Raw genomic sequence first — 19,624 nt, 5'->3', positions numbered from 1 at the left:
AAAGCCAGGGAACTATCGACCGGCGAGAACAAAGAACAAAGAAAATTTACAGCCCAGGAACAGGCCCTTCGGCCCTCCAAGCCTGAGCTGATCCAAATGTACTGTCTAAACCTGTCAGTCAATTCCTAAGCATCTGTATCCCTCTACTCCCTACCTACTCATGCATTTATCCAGACGCATCTTAAATGAATCAACCGTGCCTGCCTCTACCACCTCTGCTGGCAACGCATTCCAAACGCTCACCACCCTCTGTGTGAAATACTTGCCGCGTGTATGCCTCTTAAACTTTCCACCTCTCACCTTGAAATCGTGACCTCTTGTTATTGAATCCTTCACCCTGGGAAAAAGCTTGTCTCTATCCACCCTGTCTATACCCTTCATGATTTTATAAACCTCAATCAGGTCCCCTCTCAATCTCCTAACCTACTCAACCTTTCTTCATAGCTAGCACCTTCCATACCAGACAACATCTCGTAAACCTTCTCTGCACCCTCTCCAAAGCATCCACATCCTTTTGGTAATGTGGCGACCAGAACTGTACACAGTATTCTAAATGTGGCTGAACCGATGTCTTTTACAATGTTAACATGACTTGCCAGCTCTTATACTCAATACCCCGTCTAATGAAGCCAAGCATGTTATATGCCTTCTTGACCACTCTATCCACTTGTGCAGCAACCTTCAGGGTACAATAGACTTGCACTCCCACATCTCTCTGCCCATCAACTTTTCCCAAGGCTCTTCCATACATCATCTCTCATTTGTCTGAATTGAAAGCCATCTGCCACTTTTCCGCCCAACTCTCCAGTCTATCTATATTCTCCTGCATTCTCTGACAGTCCCTTATGCTTTCTGCTACTCCACCAATCTTCGTGTCATCTGCAAACTTGCTGATCATATCAAAAGTGCCCTCTTCCAGATCATTTATGTATATTACAAACAACATTGGCCCCAACACTGACCCCTGTGGAACACCACTGGTCACCTTTCTCCATTTCAAGAAACTCCCTTCAACTACTACTCTGTTTTCTGTTGCTCAATCAGTTCTTTATCCACCTAGCTAGAACACCCTGCACACCATGTGACTTCACTTTCTCCATTAGTCTACCATGGGGAACCTTACCAAACGCCTTACTAAAGTCCATGTATATGACATCAACAGCCCTTCCTTCATCTATCAACTTGGTCATTTCCTCGAAGTTGGTAAGGCACGATCTCCCCAACGCAAAACCATGTTGCCTATCACTGATAAACCCATTCTTTTCTAAACATAAATAGATCCTATCCCTCAGTACCTTCTCCAGCAACTTTCCCACCACTAACGTCAGGCTCACTGATTGGTAGTTACCGGAATATCCCTGCTACCCTTCTTGTACAGGGGGACAACATGAGCAACCCTCCAGTCCTCTGGCACCTCACCTGTATTTAAGGATGCCATAAAGATATCTGTCAGGATCCCAGCTATTTCCTCTCTTGCCTCCCTCAGCAACCTGGGATAAATCCCATCAGGACCTGGGGATTTGTCCACCTTAATAACCTCTAGCCTACCCAACACATCTTCCCTACTTATGTCAACGTGATCCAGACTAATCAATCTTCTATCTCTAATCTCAACATTCATCATGTTCCTCTCCTCAGTGAACACTGATGCAAAGTAATCATTCAGAATCTCATCCATTCTCTCAGGTTCGACACACAGCCTTCCTTCGTTATCCTTTAGTGGACCAATCCTTTCTCTAGTTACCTGCTTGCTTCTTATGTACGAATAAAATGCTTTGGCATTTTCCTTAATTCTGCTCGCTAAAGCTATTTCATGACCCCTTTTTGCCTACTTGATTCCTCATTTAAGACTTGTCCTATTCTTCCGATATTCTTCCAGGGCCTGTTCTGTTCTTAGCTAGCTAGACCTTATGTATGCTTCCCTTTTCCTCTTGGCTAGTCATACAACTTCTCCTGTCATCCACGGTTCACGAATCTTGCTCTTCCTATTCTTTGCCTTCAACGGGACATACCTATCCTGCACTGTCTTTAACCTATCTTTGAAAGCCTCCTACATCTCAAATGTGGACTTCCCCTCAAATAGTTGTGTCCAATCCATATTTCCGAGCTCCTGCCTAATTTTGATATAATTGGTCTTGGCCCTGTTTAGTACTCTTCCCTTAGGACCACTCTCTCCTTTCTCTACGAGTATTCTAAAACTTACAGAATTGTGGTCATTGTTCCCAAAAAAATCTCCCACCGCAACTTCTACCACCTGTCCTGGCTCGTTCCCCAGTACCAGGTCCAATATGGCCCCTTCCCACATCAGACTATTGACATACCTGTCCTGGCTCTAGAAAACTCTCCTGGACGCTTCTTACAAATTCTACCCCATCCAGACCTCTGACGTTAAGTGTATCCCAGTCAATGTTGGGAAAATTAAAACCTCCCATCACCACTACCCTATTGCCTCTACATCTTTCCATAATCTGTTTACCTATTTGTTCTTCTACCTCACCCTCACTGTTGGGAGGCCTGTAATACAGCCCCAACAGAGTGACTGCACCCTTCTTGTTTCTTAGCTCCACCCATAATGCCTCACTACCCTGAGGGGCAGGATGTGCATGTATTTGGAAAGGCAAGGACTAATTAGGACTTTGTCCATGGGAAATCATGTCTTACGACCTTGATTGAATTTTTTGAAGAAGTAACAAAGAGGATTGATGAGGAGCGATGGACATGATTGATATGGACTTCAGTAAGGCATTCAACAACATTCCCCATTGGAGAATGATTAGCAAGGTTAGATCTCATGGAATACAGGCAGAACTGGCTATTTGGATACAGAACTGGATCAAAGGTTGAAGACAGAGGTTGGTGGTGGAGAGTTGCTTTTCAGACTGGAGGCCTGTGACCAGTGGTGTGCCACAATGGTCAGTGCTGCGTCCACTACTTCTTGTATAAATATATAAATGATTTGGATGTGAACATAGGAGGTATAGTTGCCCTCAAAGTGCAATGGGATCTTGATCAGATGGGCCAATGGGCTGACAAGTGGCAGATGGAGTTTAATTTAGATAAATGCGACATGCTGTATTTTGGAAAAGCAAATCAGAGCAGGATTTATACACTTAATGGTAACAACCTGGGGAGTATTGCTGAATAAAGAGACCTTGGAGTGCAGATTCATAGATCCTTGAAAGTAGAGTAGATAGGATAGTGAAGAAGGCATTTGGTATGCTTTCCTCTATTGGTCAGAGCATTGAGTATAGGAGTTGGGAGGTCATGTTGCGACTGTAAAGGGCATTGGTGAGACCACTTATGGAATATTGCATGCAGTTCTGCTGAATGTCCTATTGGAAGGATGTTGTGAAACTTGAAAGGGTTCAGAAAAGATGTACAAGGATGTTGCCAGGGTTGGAGGAATTAGGCTAAAGGGAGAGGCTGTTTTCCCTCGAGCGTCAGAGGCTGAGGGTGACCTTACAGAGGTTTATGAAATCATGAGGGGTGATAGGACAAATAGACAAAGTCTTTTCCCTCGGGTGGGGAAGTCTAGAAATGGAAGGCATAGGTTTAGGGTGAGAGGGGAAAGATATAAAAGAGACCTAAGGAGCAACTTGTTCATGCAGAGGGTGGTGCACGTATGGAATGAGCTGCCAGAGGAAGTGGTGGAGGATGGAACAATTGCAGCATTTAAAAGGCATCTGAATGGGTATATGAATAGGAAGGGTTTAGAGGGATATGGGCCAAGTTCTGGCAAATGGGACTAGATTAGGTTAGGATATCTAGCTGACATAGACGAGTTAGACCAAAGGGTCTGTTTCCATCCTGTACATCTCTATGACTGTATGGTCCTAGACTCTCCCATGAAGGGAACATTCTCGCAGCATTTACCCTATCAAGCTGCTTAAGAATCCTATGTGTTTCAATGAGATCACTTCTCATTCTTCTCCACTCCAATGAGTAGGGTCCCAACCTGTTTAGCCTTTGCTCAGAAGACTATCTTTCTAGATTGGGGGTCATTCTAATGAACCCAGTGATCATAATGCTACATTGCAAAGGAACAGAAACCAGCTCAGACCAATGTACTTCAATTATGCACAAAGAGAGTGAGGGAGAAAATTCTGATGAGGATGATTGTGCAGTGATGTTGAGTTACAGCAACTAGCATGAAGATAATAAATTGGTCAATCATGAAAAACTGACAACAGCAGTTGGGTATACATTCATAACAGAAAAAAATGTCAAACCTACAAAGTATCAATTGTCAAACCTATGAAGCATCAATTGAAAATTCAGTTGTTAATCTTGCAACTAAAGATTGGCAGCAAATGTTGGTTCACCAAGGAAGGTTCTCATCCCATGAATGAATTTGAAACATAAACCACATTAAGGGCTTATTGCTAACCCTATTGGTCCATGACCTGGAATGACCTTGGCAAACATATGTTGTTTCATGAGGTCCAATTGACCCTAGCATAGTGAGCGATCCTGCAGAGCTGCAGGTGCCTCCTCAGTCGTCATGTGTACTTGAAGGCTGGTGTCACTGGCAGAGAGGATGAGGACCTGCTGAGGTCTTGAGAGGAACCTCCAGGTAAAGAAGATAGCTGCTGTTCTGCTAATTCAAGGCACTTACTGAAATTGCCAAGGAGCTGGTGGAAACTCCAGCCACTGCTGCATTGAATTGCTGCAGTAGGAGGTAGGATTCGTACAATTCTGACATCCACTAACTGCTGTTGTGATCCTGTTGGAAACTATTATCATTGACAAGGATTCTGAAAAACTATTGATTAACTAACAGAACTGCACCACTACATTTCACATTTTTAAATTGGTTTAACTAAAAACCAAACTTTACTATGTACCAAAACAAATTAACCGGAGCAAGCATCACTAACATATTAATATTGTTTATAAATACTTCAGCTGTAAACTTCCACTCATGGCCTATTCACATAAAATCTCAGCCTTTAATAATGTTTGATTGGGTGAATGGTAAGAAATGGCAGTTGAGTACAGATATAATAGGAAAGACGTCAGTTTCGACTTAGCTTTTTCTAATTGCCAGGATTTTTGTGAATGGATATGTATACCTGCATCTCTGTCCATGATTTAAAAAGTGGCAGCATATCTTGGGTCTGCTAGGTTAACATTATTATAAGTAGAGTTCCTGGGCCTCCTTCACCGCCGCTCCCTCACCACCAGACGCCTGGAGGAAGAACGCCTCATCTTCCGCCTCGGAACACTTCAACCCCAGGGCATCAATGTGGACTTCAACAGCTTCCTCATTTCCCCTTCCCCCACCTCATCCTAGTTTCAAACTTCCAGCCCGCACTGTCCCCTTGACCTGTACGGACTTGTCCGACCTGCCTAGCTCCTTTTCCACCTATCCACTCCACCCTCTCCTCCCTGACCTATCACCTTCATCTCCTCCCCCACTCACCTATTGTACTGTATGCTACTTTATCCCCACCCCCACCCTCCTCTAGCTTATCTCTCCATGCTTCAGGCTCTCTGCCTTTATTCCTGATGAAGGGCTTTTGCCCGAAACGTCGATTTGCTGCTCGTCAGATGCTGCCTGAATTGCTGTGCTCTTCCAGTACCACTGATCCAGAATTATTATAAGTAGATTCTAGTTATTAGCTACTAATGAGATGTAGTCTGTGCCTTTTACCGTATTACAGGCTCTCTGATATTCCAACTGACCCGGATGTAGAACTGAAGGATTCTAACTATATGCATCACTTTATTCCAGTTGATAGCAGACTTCCATCAAGAACGTCATCTGCTCGAAGTCGCAGGGCTTCAATTTCTTCTACCATCACTATGGGACCGATCACTACAAAAGGTCTGAAATTAACTGAGCCCAAAGCAATGAAGGTAATTCACACAGTTTCTAATTTCAGTCTAGGAAGAAAATCCTTTCTTACTCGGTTGGAGAAGAAAAACCCCACAGTTAATAGAAATCTGAATAGAATAAAGAAAAGTAACATGCCAGAAGCAGAGGTTTAATCTGCTTCAGAAAAACGAAAGCTGACTGCTGTTTTGTGTGAAATCCATAATCAGAATGTCAGCGTTTTATGTCTTATTGATATCTCTAGCCACATGTGTGGGGTAAATTAAAACTTGCTCACAAACATATGGTAATAATGAAGTATTGGCAAAGCAAGGAAGGGAATAAATTTAATTCAAACAGTTTTTAATCTTTTTATTCATTTATGATATGCAGTTATCATTAACAGAGCCAACATTTATTGCCTATTCCTAATTGCCATTGAGAAAGTTGCCTTCATGACCTGCATCAGTCCTAATGGTGGAGTTAGACTCCTCGGGAGGCACTTACAAAATTTTAATTCAGTGACAGTGAACCAATGACAATATATTTTCAAGTCAGGATGTTGTGTAAATTCAAGGATAATTCTGTTGGTTATATTGCAGTACTGCTCTACTTTTTTTTCCTTGGCCAGAAAAGTTACTGAATGCAAAAATGTTATTTATCCACAGAGACCCTTGTATCCATACTCAAAGAAATAGGTCCAGATAATGAACAGAGTGAAATTTGCACCATTGGTCCAATTGACGAGAGTTCAGAAACAGTGCAGCAGCCCCAAAGGCATAGTTGACAATACACCTCAAACTATTCTAGCAACATTACTGTTTACTAGTCACTCCAGCAATGTACTTTTGCAGTCTACCCTCTGTGTATTCTTGTTGCAATCAATTTAAATAGACAAATAATAAATAATTAATGATTTCCCTTCTTACACTAGTGTAGGTTTTGTGAATTCTGTAAATACTTATTTTTGAAATATGAGGTTTAAGTTGCAACAGCAGTATTAAAGAAAAAAATGCTGGAAATCTAAAATGATGCACAACTCAATATCCTTGAAAGACAGCAGGACATTCAGTGGGCAGTATTTATTTATTAGCTTATCCTACATGTGCCCTGAAGGCATTGAGCCTTGATACTACACAGTTCATTGACATCAGCTGATTTGGGGTATCTTGGTGAAGTGGCCATCTTCATAAGCAAACATAGACACTGATCTTGAGCAGACTGTTTGAGAGTAATAGGTATTGCTGCTGAGTCCATTCATTTTCATATCCCAACACCTATTTGATTATTGATTTGGCATCTAAATTTATAATGTTGCCAAAACAGTTTTCTCCTTTATTGAGCTGTTACTTACCTGTGTCAGCACATACACCCCCCTGCATCTGACTACTCTAAAGTAGTAACACATTTTTCAAATCAAATAGGTGTGGCTGACGGGGCCAGAATTTATTGCCCATTCTTAATTATCTTTGAGAAGATGGTGCTAAATAACCTTCAATTGCTGCTGTCCAAGTGGTGTGGGTAAACCCACAGAATTGTTAAGAAGGGAGTTTGAAGGACTTTGATTCAGCAACAGTGAAAGAATGGCAATGTAGTTCCATCTTAGAATTGAGGGGAACTTGCTGATCACATGATAACGAATTCAGAATTATCTCTTGTAATTATTTTCAACTGTTTGTGTGCTACAATCTTAGAGCAAGCTTCATATTCCATATTTGCTGTTCTAGTTGAAAAACTTTAACCACAAGCTATCCATTTCCAAATAGCTCCAGGTGAAATTGTGCAATGTCTAGTCATTGAGTATGAGATCCTGAATAACTGAAGAAAGCTTGATAAAATGTGGGACCAGTTCTGTGCCTTTAGTGTGATGTAATCCTGAGCCATACTTATATAACCCCAGGTTCAATGCATGTTCCATGCTGAGTTAGCTGATTTTATCCAAGGTGGTGATAACATGCTGCAGTTCTTGGTGAGGAACATGGCTAGCAAAACACAGTGGTAGAGGATAGGTGGTGTCAATTCAAGTGAGCATTGACACAAGTCAGCACATTTGAGAGGTGCAAAAATTGAGACATAAACATAATGGCAAAAAAAATGAATCTGATTTAGGCATCGATGCATTATGCATGGCTCAGGCATCATATAATGAAAGAATAGGGAAGTGATTTTATAGGTTGCTGGAATTTTCAACAAAATGGATTGGGAATGTACTAGATCTCTATTGCATTTGAGACAGTTTACCAATAGATTGAATCTTTTAGGGAGCCTGATCACCGATTGATTATAGCAGGTCAAATTTTGGAGTTACAGGTTCTTTTTCTGTTTTGTTTCCTTATTTTGATCTCTGGGATCAAAAAAGAAATACTACAGAAAAGCAATATTGACTACACATATTGCTTGCTTGTTTCAAAACTAGAATCACCCTCTTTCATTTTAGTTCCTAAGGGGTAAAGATAACATGATATTGACTTTGTAAAGTCAATATTTGTGTAGTGTTAATGTTGATTTTTTTCCCCTTCTTTTCTGTCCTTCCTTCATATCTCAATTTCTGTTAGATTTTCCTTTCAGCATTCAGTACAATAACAGCTGTAAATGTTCCAAAAGAAAATTGGAAAATGTTACTGTTCTGGTTGTGAATGGGAGCCTGGAGACCTTCTGTAAAAATTGTGCATTGATGATTCTAGTGCTGCAGCACAGAGAAATAACAGAGCCACATCTCACTTGACACCTCTTTCTCTTCCCTACAGTGCAACCCAAAAACACAAAGGCAGCATAAATATATGATGAAACAGAAAAGGTGTCATGGCTTCCTATATTAAATGTCTGAATGCAGAGTCTCATTGGGATCGTATTTCAAATTCTCTTTCCGAGTAATTATACCCCTTAGGCTCTTTTGTAGATAATTCTATCCCAGTAATAGCTTCTACCAAAAAAGACATCTGATGCGAGAAACACTCTGGTGTTGTTTTATTTTGAAATCTTGTTTTGTTTAAACAATATGGCAAAGTGTTGTAAATTATTGCAGTATATAGTTAAGCTTGTTAAAGAACTGCACACTAGTTTTATTTGCATCATCTGGTTAGTGAAACATTTTAGGAAATGGAAACCTGGACAATGGGAAGAAGACTGAAATATTCCTTTCTTGACTTAACTAATTATGTTATCAAATAACCACCACATCACAGTTTTTTTGCAAATTTGTTACTGCTCACTCCTGTCCAGCAGAGATTGGATAAAATAATAAAATATTTAGTTGGTGGTTTTAGCTTCAGGTGGCAAATTCAAAATAAACAGTGGCACATTAACCTGGCGACAGTTTGATTTAAAAAAAAAACTGAAACCACATTTAAAATCTGTGCACTCTTTTGCTCATTTGCAAACTGAACTTTGTGAATAATGTTGTGCCTAGAGCATTGCGATGTCATAATATATTACAGCCCAACCTCTGTCTGCTCTTTGTGATCTGTGGGTCTGTCTTGTTTTTAATCTTGAATTTTGTCTCAGATGTTGGAATTTTTAAAATAAGAAAGACGTTCATAATGTATTGATCTTACACGATATTATCTGTTTCAGCAGAGTTAAAACAGATTACATTTTACTTGTAAATTATGATGAAAGTAGTGTGGTGACTTCATCAATCACATTTCATTGCTGTTAACTGTGAAGAGGATATCAGATGGGTGATGCACTGTTACAGCAATTGTTTCACAGGTGAGATTGCTGGCAGTATGTATGTTCACGAAATAGACCGTTGGCCAGAATAACCTGTTGCTGATCAGATTTTTCCTTTTGTGATGTTCTTGTGGTTCCTTCATGAAGGCCTAAAGTAGTTCTTGGCTAATTAAACCAAGGGCCTAGTTTCAATTCAGTGTTAACTGATCTCATCTGAGATAGTGCTTATTTTGGCCTCCATGCCTGTGAGCTAGAGTTGTAAATTCTACCATGATTATTGTTATTTCTTATTATTCAGTGATCTTTACAGGAAAGTACATCAGATATTGCATAAGGGATTGATCTTATTAGCTGTCAAATTATTCTAGAGTAAATTAGTTTGCAACTAATTAGGGGTGGCATGGTGGGTCAGTGGTTAGCACTGCTGCCTCACAGTACCAGCGTCCCAGGTTTGATTCCAACCTCGGGCGACTGTCTGTATGGAGCTTGCACATTCTCCCCGTGTCTGAGGGGTTTCCTCCGGGTGCTCTGGTTTCCTCCCACAGTCCAAAGATGTGCAGGTCAGGTGAATTGGCCATGCTAAATTGCCATTAGTGTTAGGTGCATTAGACAGAGGGAAACGGGTCTGGGTGGGTTACTCTTCAGAGGATCGGTGTGGACTGGTTAGGCCGAAGTGTCTGTTTCCACACTGTAGGGAATCTAATGTAATCAAATGTTCTCTGTCTTAAGTTATACATGAGGGATAACCATATGAATAAGATAGCTGAGATTCATTTGTGTCTGTGGATTTATACTGCAGTGTTAAAAAAAAAGGTCCATTCAGCCAGTAAAAACAAAGAGGCAATGGGAAATTTGTAAAAAAAATCATGGGAATTGACTCTGTTCCACATTATCTATTGATTTGATTTTTTTTTTAAAACAGCAAGATTGATTAGATTCAAATGAGATGGGTATTAACAAAAGTGAAATAAATACAGGCAATAAACAAAAAACAGAGTTTAAGAATTGACCAGATTTTGTTTAAAAATTATCTATTATTGAATCAATGCAAAGTCAATGATTTAATAGCTAACATAAGTTCAGCAATTTGTTCACTGTGGCAAATTATGCAAGTACTAAAGAAACAAAGTTTAAAATTAATAAAGAGGACACTGAAATATTTTCTGCCATTGAAATGTTACCAGGCCAATCCATTGAAGTTGACAGTTGCTTTTGACGTGAGTGGCTTGCTCAACCATTTCAGAGGGCAGTTGTGAATCAACCTCATTGCTGTGGATCTGGAGTTGCATGTGGGCTAGACTAGGTGAGGATGGCAGATTTCCTTCCCTAAAGGACATCAGTGAGCCAAATGGATGTTTCCAGTAATGGTTACACAGTCATCTGTAGAAATATAATTGCAGATTTAAAAAAATTAAATTCAAACTCCACCATCTGCTGTGACACAATTCAAATCCGGGTCCCCTAGAACATTAGCTGAGTTTCTGAATTAATAGTCTAGTGATAATACCACTAGGCTATTGCCTACCTTTTAATCACAGATATCAAAAAAGCACATGACATTTGGATGAAAGTACGAAACATATAATGGCTAAATTTGATGACACAAAAATAAGTATGGAAGCAAGTTGTGAAAAGGGTGTAAAGAGTCTGCAAGGGCACATAGATAAGTGAGTGGGCAAAGATTTAGGAGGTGGACTTTAATGTGGGTAAATGTAAACTAATTAACTTTGGCCGGAAGAACAACAAATTAGCATATTATTTAAATGGAGCAAGATTGCAGAATTGAGGTACAGATGGATCGAGGTGTCTTGGTTTATGAATCACAAATCGTTAGCATGCAGGTATGGCAAATGATTAGGAAGGCAAATGGAATGTTATTTATTACAAAGGAAATGCAATATAAAAGTAACAATGTTTTGCTACAGTTGTAATTGGGCATTGGTGAGGCCACATTTGGAGTACTGTCTACAGTTTTCATTTCCATATTTGAGCAAGAATGTTGCATTAGAATCAGTGCTGAGAAGGTTCACTTGACTGATTTCTGGGACGGAAAGCTAGTTTTATGAGGCAAGGTTGGGCAAGCTGAGCCAGTGTCCATTGGACTTTAAAGGAAAGAGAGGTGATGTTATTGATGCATGTAAGATCCTCAGGATCCAAGGCAGATCGGGTGCTAAAAAGATGTTTCCCCTTGTGGGAGAAACTAAAATTAATGGGTGCAGTTAATATAAGAGGATGGAAATGAGAATTTTTATCTTTCAACAGGTCATAAGGCTGTTCTCTTCTGCAGACACTGATGGAAGTAGGGTCATTGAATATTTTTAAGGCTGAGGTAAATCCATTCTTGATTAACAAAGATCAAAAGTGATTAGCAAAGATTATAGATAATTAACAAATTATCATAGGTAGGTGGGAATTTGGAGTTGAGGCAAGAATCACATCAGGCCTGACTGTTGGAGCATGCTCGAAAAGCCAAATGGCCAATTGTTGCTCCTAATGTTTTTTGAGTCCTTGTGCGTGAGTCAGGAAGAAGAGGAGCATAACGTAAAGGAGGAGCATCATTCTATGTAATAAGCAAGCAAAAAGAAAACTGTGTTATGATTGACTGATTTTTAAAATAATTCTGCATATGAGATTGTATTGTTGAATTTACATGTAAAATAATTCTTGACAACCACAGAGAAATACAGCATTCATGATGAATTGTGTTAAAAATATCCTTCAGTGGATGCAATGTGTTGACTTTCCAATAGAAATCTGAGTGATTAGAGCGCCATCTGGTGAATTTTCAGAAACATACTGTTATCACAGAATCATGTAATTGTTACAACACAAGAGGAAGTCATTCAACCTATTGTAGGCATCATTTCTCCCAATGAACAATTCACCTTCCACCTTCTCCGCTGAACCCTGCACATTTTACCTTTTCAGATAATACTCCAATGCCGTCTTGAATGCTTTCACTGAGCTTGTCTCCATCACATGTTCAGACAGCACATTCCAGATCTGAACCAGTCAATACGTGAAAAAAAAATCTTCTCATGCTTCTATTTCTTCTTCTGTTTATTTCCTTAAAGCTGTGCCTTTCTTCTGAATCCATCCATGAGTGGAAAATTGCCTACTTACTATATCCTATTCTGTTCAGACCCCTCAAAATTTTGAACAGATCTATCAAATTGCCCCTCAATATCCTTCAATAGAAATAGTTCTGACTTCTTCAATCCATCTATGCATCTGAAGTTCCCATCCCTAGAAACATTCTCATGACTCCTTTCTGCACTGTACATCAAATGTTTTCACATCCTTGAAGTATGCCATCCAGGACTGCACACAGTACTACAGTTGAGACCAAACCTGTTTTTTTGCTAATTTAATATGATTTCCTTGCTGTTGTATTCCAAGCCTCTACCAATAAAGTGAAAAGTATTGTATGATTTTTGAATTGCTGTCTGAACCTGTCCTACTATTTTCAATAACTTATCCACATGTACATCCAAGTCCCTCTGCTCTTGCACTACTTTAGAATTTTATCCATACTTTATTCTACTTATCAAAATGAATCACTTCACACTACTATGCCTTAATCTTCAAATTGTCTGCGTGTTCCGCCAACTAGTTTATATCCTTTTGAGGTTGAACACTATCTTTATCAAAATTTTGTATTATCTACAAATTTTAGAAGTTGTGGTCTATACACCATGGTGTGTTTATTAATATATATCAGGAAAAACATGGGTCCCAATACCGATCCCTGACGAACTCCGTTACAAATTTTCCCCCAGTCTGACAAGTACCCATTATTCACTATTCTGTTTCCTGTCACTCAGCCAATTTCTTATCCATGTTGCTGCATCCATTTTATTCCAAGAGCGCAATGTCTGTTTGAACTAGGCATTCGTGAGACTCATACATACCATGTTTTACTGGGCTTCAAAACTGGAAATAGAATGATGTTACTATCAAACAAACACTTTATTTTAAGAGATGACTGCCAAATAATGCAGAATGTATTTTCAATCATTTTGTTCCATTTACTTCCACAAGCAACCAAAGAATTCATAGAGCAAAGCTTTTAACATGCTTTTAAGTGCCAACTTCAGTTAGACTGCACAGTGTCCACATTATGCTTCATTGGTTTCAGTCTTACATTAAATGTGTTAGCAAAGCAGCATCTGCATTATGAGCGGCTATTAACAGATTATTGAAAATACCTCTGCAGGGCCAAAAGAACAGATGGGAGGGAGCACATTGAGCTTTCCCAGCACTCTCATAAAAAACAATCCTAAAGGAAACAGATAAGGCTAGCATGAGTTTATGCCATTATTTTACTGTTAAGTAAGTTGTTGTTTATTTCAAAAGAAAAACACAAGGTTAAGGAAAGTTACACTTGAGTATCGCAAATAGACCGATATGGCCATTTTCTTTCTCTGATCCCTATTTCAGTGAGGTTGCTGCATGGAACAACCAGACAAACCAAGCATACTTTCAAATGGCTGGAGAGGGGAGACAGGCCTAGGGAATGCAAATATCACAACACTGTAAAATTGTTATTACCCAACTAAATTATGTTCCTTTTGTAAGATGTAATTTCATTCTGAGAACAGGTTACCTCATGTACCACCACCACCCCACTCCTGTGTGCTGTTGCGCTAGCCAAGGGAATGTTTAAAAATAATATAATAAAATACCAAAACTAGATGAATCAAAAGATAATATTGTCACAAAAAAATACACCAAATGATATATTGTTTCTGATTATTATTATTACTATGATATTTGTGAAAATATTTCTTAGCACCAATTAAACATTTGTAGCAAAAAATCTTTATGCCATTTATTGATTCTTTCTAACTTGCTTAACACAAGTCTTTGTTGTAGATTGATAGCACGCACTAACTATGACCATAAATTGCTTCCTCATAAACAATATGAGGTGACCATATAGTCTAGGATCTTTCTGAAGTTAGTATTGCAATTCCTGTACCTTCCAACTGCAAAACCAATGAAGCGTCTTGCTGCACCAGTGTATTTTGTTTACATAAGAGATTATTTAAGTTGTAAAATATTACCATTATATGAAATGCTAGAAAATAAATGCTGCATTCTAAATACTGTGCCCCTAACAGATTTAATCCCCGTGTTTTCTCCCCAAAAATACACATTATCCATAAAATACATAAAAATATATAATTAACAGTGTAATATAGTTCAAATTCTTCATATACTGTATGCCACAATCTGCAATGCCGTACCACATTTACAGGTCCCATTTACAATGTACAATTCGTTTAAAAGAATACCACCTGTGGGGTTTTACATAAATCCTGGCCCCCTATGTATGAGGACAGCAGGGGTATAGACCGTGGCCTTTCCTCATTTAGACTTTTTGGTGGCTGTCCGAGGCTTTTGTGCATTCCATAGCATTATTCCTAAACCTTGGAATGTGCCAGTCTGCCAGTCATGGACAGCTCTTTTCACAGGACTATTAAGAAATTTTGGGCAGACCAAAAAACATCTCTTGTCGAATTGATTATCCTCCAGAAGCTGATGATATTTGTCTTTGTGCACATCCCATGGGCTAGTCTGTCGAGTTCAGAATCCTGCATTACAGACTTGCTCAAAATAAAATCCACTGAATTTCATTCTTAACTGTCTTACAAAAGGACATGGTCAACAGTTTCTTGTTCAGTGTGTTGCCTCAGAGAGAGCATATTGTCTATCAAATTCAATATCCGTGAATCAGATCTCCAATACAGTGTCACACATTGCAGACATTTAGATTCAATTCTATGTTTATCATCTCATGTTGAATTCCCTATCTCAGTCACACTGCCTCAAGAAACTGTTGTGAGAAAGCCAGACAAACACAGTACATAATTTCAAAGTGTTATGGGTTGAGGCAAGGAGATGATCCATTACCTTTCGTGGTGTATGGCATAAAACCTGAAACAAAACAGAATACTACGGACTGAAGATTAGCAGCAGTCAGCTGTGTTTTTTGTTTGGTAAATGTGGGGGGAAAAGATCTTCCACTCTGCTCACCCACAGCATGGCCACACAAAAAAACAGAAGTTGACCTGCAAAACACAGAAATCGAGCCTGCCAACACATACAGAAACTATCCAGAGTGCCCCAGTCTTGGCCAACAGGCTAACATAGAAACCAGACCTGGCCAAGCCAGCCCCAGACCAGAGAATACACTTCCTAAAACAGCTTTCACTATCGGCTCCCAGCCCACATCAGTACTACAGTCCCAACACCCTAAGGGCAGGCTCCCTTCCCATTGAAACCGATACTGCAAAAACAAACAGGCAGACCGAGAGGCCCCAGTAGACTTCACTCGCAGGAGGAACACAGTGGACACACCTGAATGCCAGGAGAAGGGACATTTACACATATTCGTGCAGATGGGAAATACAATGATGAATCCTCTGGAGGACATTCTCACCCACTCACAGAGATGACTGGAATCTCCTGTGTCAATTACAAATGAATTCCTACTGCCGGATGCTTGATTAACTTCCATTCAGTTTATTCTTGTTTTAATCTCTTTATAGTTTTCACCATCGTACTGTAACTGCTTTGCAATTATCACCTTTGTGTTGTACCCCTATAAAGCATGCCTCCATCTTCTGTTCTGGGAAGAGCATTCTGGCCATTTGTGCAGAGAATCAGTTCTGTGTCAGCCTGGTCAATTTCTCTTCTGCGATATTGCTTTGTTTAATTAAACTGCTTGTCAATTTCACCGCGATCTCTCGTTTGTGGGCTCAATTTCTCCAACAGTGAGTAACATGGTTGATTTCTGTCTGTAAGTCTTATGGATTTTCTTGTGCTGTCTTCTCAAATGGTGTATAGTTAATAAGGTATTAATTATACACGATGCTCTTATGGCACCCTACTTGGAAAGCAGATTACTAGCTATAGTTAATTTTATTGGCCCTGAACATGTCAGATATAGGGTAATTGGTACATTTCTTTGCTGATGGGGACCTTGTTGAATGGGGATGTGCATGATTGCTGCTCATTGAACATGTATTGATAAGATTATATAGAGAAAAACTGCAGAAAGCAGCAACCCATAAGAACTTGGAGGTATTTCTGCAATAAAACATGGAAAGCTGGCACATAGGTATAGTAGATAATCTGGAAGGCTTGTTTGAAGAGGGTTGGAATATGGGGGTAGGGAAGTCTTGGTGCTGTTGTAGGAAATGCTGGTGTGACCACATCTGGAGTAAAGTGAGTGGTTTTGGTCCCCTTATTTAAGGAAAGATATAATTTCATTGGAGGGAGTTCGCAGAATATTTACTAGGATGATCTCTGGTATGGATGGATTGTCTAATGAGCAAATGCTAAACAGGTTGGGACTCTACTCACTGGAGTTGAGAAGAAAGAGATGTGAACTTATTGAAACACATAGGGTTCTTGAGGAGTTTTACTAGGTACATGCTGAGAGGATGTTTCCCTTGTTGGTGGGTGGAGAACCAGAGGCATAGTCTTAAATTAGAGGGGTGCCAATTTAAGACTGAGATGAGGAGGAATTTCTTCACTCTGTGGAGTGAGAGTCTTTGGAACTTCTTGCCAAAAGAGACCTTGGGTACATTTAAGGCTGAGATGGGTAAATTCTTGATTAATAGGGGAATTAAGGGTTACAGGGGAAAAAACAAGGAATGTGAGGAATGTCAGATTAACTATGATCTTGTTGAATGGTGGGACAGGCTCAAGGAGCCGAATTGCCTATTCCTGTTCCTATTTCTTATGGTTATGAATGATAGAGGCCCAGAGGAGCAAGCAGAGACCTGCAGTCACCATTTTATAGCTGTGACTCGAATGTCTGGAATTGTCACCATCTTTTTATATCTGTCACGTGGGAAAATGAGAAACTGCCTATAAGTGAGTCAATATGATGTAATGATAGGATGTCAGTGCACGATAATAGTCTTCTCAGTGCTCACTGGCAAGACTTTTGTCTTAGCTGTTCAATGCTTGGTTGGAAAGTATCACTTTGCTCTAGGCAGGGAAACCCTCCAATGCTGATCTCACATGATTCTCCCAACTTTCTCACCAATACCCACATTCTTCAGAAGATTCTACTCTTACATATTTTCAAAATGAAGAAAAAGTCTCAGTTCCACAAAATAGTTTGCCTTAAATTAAATTATTTTCTCAGTGTGCCCCTTTGTTGCGTTTTGTGTCAAGTATCTGTAAATTTATAATCTGCAGGTTGAGAATAAATTTCAAGTGCGAGAGCATTTGATTTGTTGTATCCCTGAGATTTGAAAAAAACATGTATACTTACTGGGAAGTTGGCATTTTCATTGCCTTGGAGGTGTTTTTTGTAAAATTACATAACTTGGACAGAGGATCTCGATATGTATGCTAATTATAGAAATTTGTAAGATTATTCAATGTACTGAATTATTGATCCTAAAAATGACTAACAATTCCAAGTTTCCCTTTTGTGCCTCGATATATCCAAAAGAAAAATGACAATTTATTGACTATTTGTGCTTATGAATGAGCATGAATTGATAAACAAATCCAGTGTCTTTGTTCCATTTTTATTCTTTCCCTTCTAGAACTGGCAACATACTTGGTCAAAGGGATGCTTTTTCCTGGAGGAAGATGGTGGAATTGTCAGTCATCGGTATAGACTGGAATTACATCAAACAACAAATGTTTGCCTTACCATCAGACCATTAAACCTCAGCGAAAGTGAAGGTATAGTCTGCCAACTATTCTGCAACACTTTAACACTATGGTTAGACATTTTTAATACTGCAAACAATCCCAGCTAATGCTTATATGCCACCTTGTCAGCATGAAAAGAGGGCAATTTGCATCATGAGATACAGCATCATAGAACAGTATGCCTTCTGAGAACAAAAATTTCCTAACCAACATGTTACATATGTTCAAATCTGAAATGAAAACATAAAATGCTGAAAATTCTGAGGCAGCATTTGTGGAGAGAAGCAAAATCACTGCTTCAGGTCAACAGCCTTTCATCATTGACATGAAGCATTAACTCTTCACAGATGCTGCCAGAGCTGCTGAATATTTCAAAGCCATCCTAAGTACAATCAAGACTTTTGCCATAAATAACATGGAAGACCAAAACAATCTAAACTGACTATAAGCAGATAGATCACCGTGGACAGGCAGATTTGGATTTTTGCAGTCAGGCTGACTATGGAAGCCTTTAAAAATTGTGAGTGGGGCCTGATTTTTGGTTTCCTGCCTCTGTTTTTGTCCCCAGGAATTTTCAGAGATCAAATATAATAACCCTACAATTTGCAATTCTGACCTGGGTGTTTCCATTGTGGGGATAAGCACCTTATGCCCTGCCACATAATTTTCTTTCAACTAGGCCAGAGGTGGAGAACCTTTTCATGTTGGAAGGCCGCATTATGTTAGTTGTAATCTAATAAGATCGCATCCAAGAAACTTCAATTATATATTCTTCAAAATTCACATTATTTTGTAAAATTCTAACTAGAGTCACATTATAACTAAATCATGAGCCTAGCAGGTGTCGAAATAGCCCTTATGACTTACCAATTTTTTAATTGTGGCGATCAGTCTGTGAGGATTGTTTTGTTGAATTTTCTTTTACTCTGTGGTATTTTAAATACATTTATTTTAAGATTAAAATAAAAATAATAAAGGACGAAAAAAGCATATTAATAAAAAATAAAAGACTTGTATTTGGAAATGGATATGGATTCTGGAAATGTTCCCACTTCCTGTCTCATTTGTGAAAATTTAGTCTATCGTGTTTAGTCAAGTTTTAGACTATAGGAGTACAGTAGGTGAGCTGGTTCAAAATAATAACAGGTAGTTTTAGGACTGATTCAGGAAGTTGCTGCTTACTTAAAGAGTGGTGTGGAATCTTATGTGAATAAACTTGCAGACACTGTACTGGTGGCAGGAGTTCAAATTACAATCATTTAAGTAATAATTGAATATTGCAAAGCAGAGATGTTGGGATTTCTCTGGGTGGATGAATTAAGACAAATTGTGAAATAACTCCACAAAGGATGGTATCCTGTCACCAAGTTACCCTTTACTTACACGTGTACAATACATGGACTCGGACCAATTAGCTCAGTCAGTCCCTAGAGTGAGGAGAATTCTTGATAC

The 19,624-nt window shown here is 39.2% G+C and overlaps 1 protein-coding gene across 1 annotated transcript in view; it reads left to right on the top strand.

Annotated features, from left to right (window-relative positions):
* Positions 1-19,624, top strand: part of efcab7 (EF-hand calcium binding domain 7) — a 100,056-nt gene that overhangs the window by 42,462 nt on the left and 37,970 nt on the right. The window contains exons 6-7 of the mRNA XM_087990690.1: positions 5,735-5,859; positions 18,061-18,202. Coding sequence (XP_087846816.1) covers positions 5,735-5,859; positions 18,061-18,202 — 267 coding nt within the window. The remainder of the gene's footprint in view (positions 1-5,734; positions 5,860-18,060; positions 18,203-19,624) is intronic.

Source organism: Chiloscyllium plagiosum, unplaced genomic scaffold (genome assembly GCF_037043375.1).
Source record: "Chiloscyllium plagiosum isolate Xiang-an unplaced genomic scaffold, Cpla_swu_hap1 HiC_scaffold_9, whole genome shotgun sequence".
Classification (NCBI taxonomy): domain Eukaryota; kingdom Metazoa; phylum Chordata; class Chondrichthyes; order Orectolobiformes; family Hemiscylliidae; genus Chiloscyllium; species Chiloscyllium plagiosum.
This window is presented reverse-complemented; position numbering and strand designations above follow the sequence as displayed.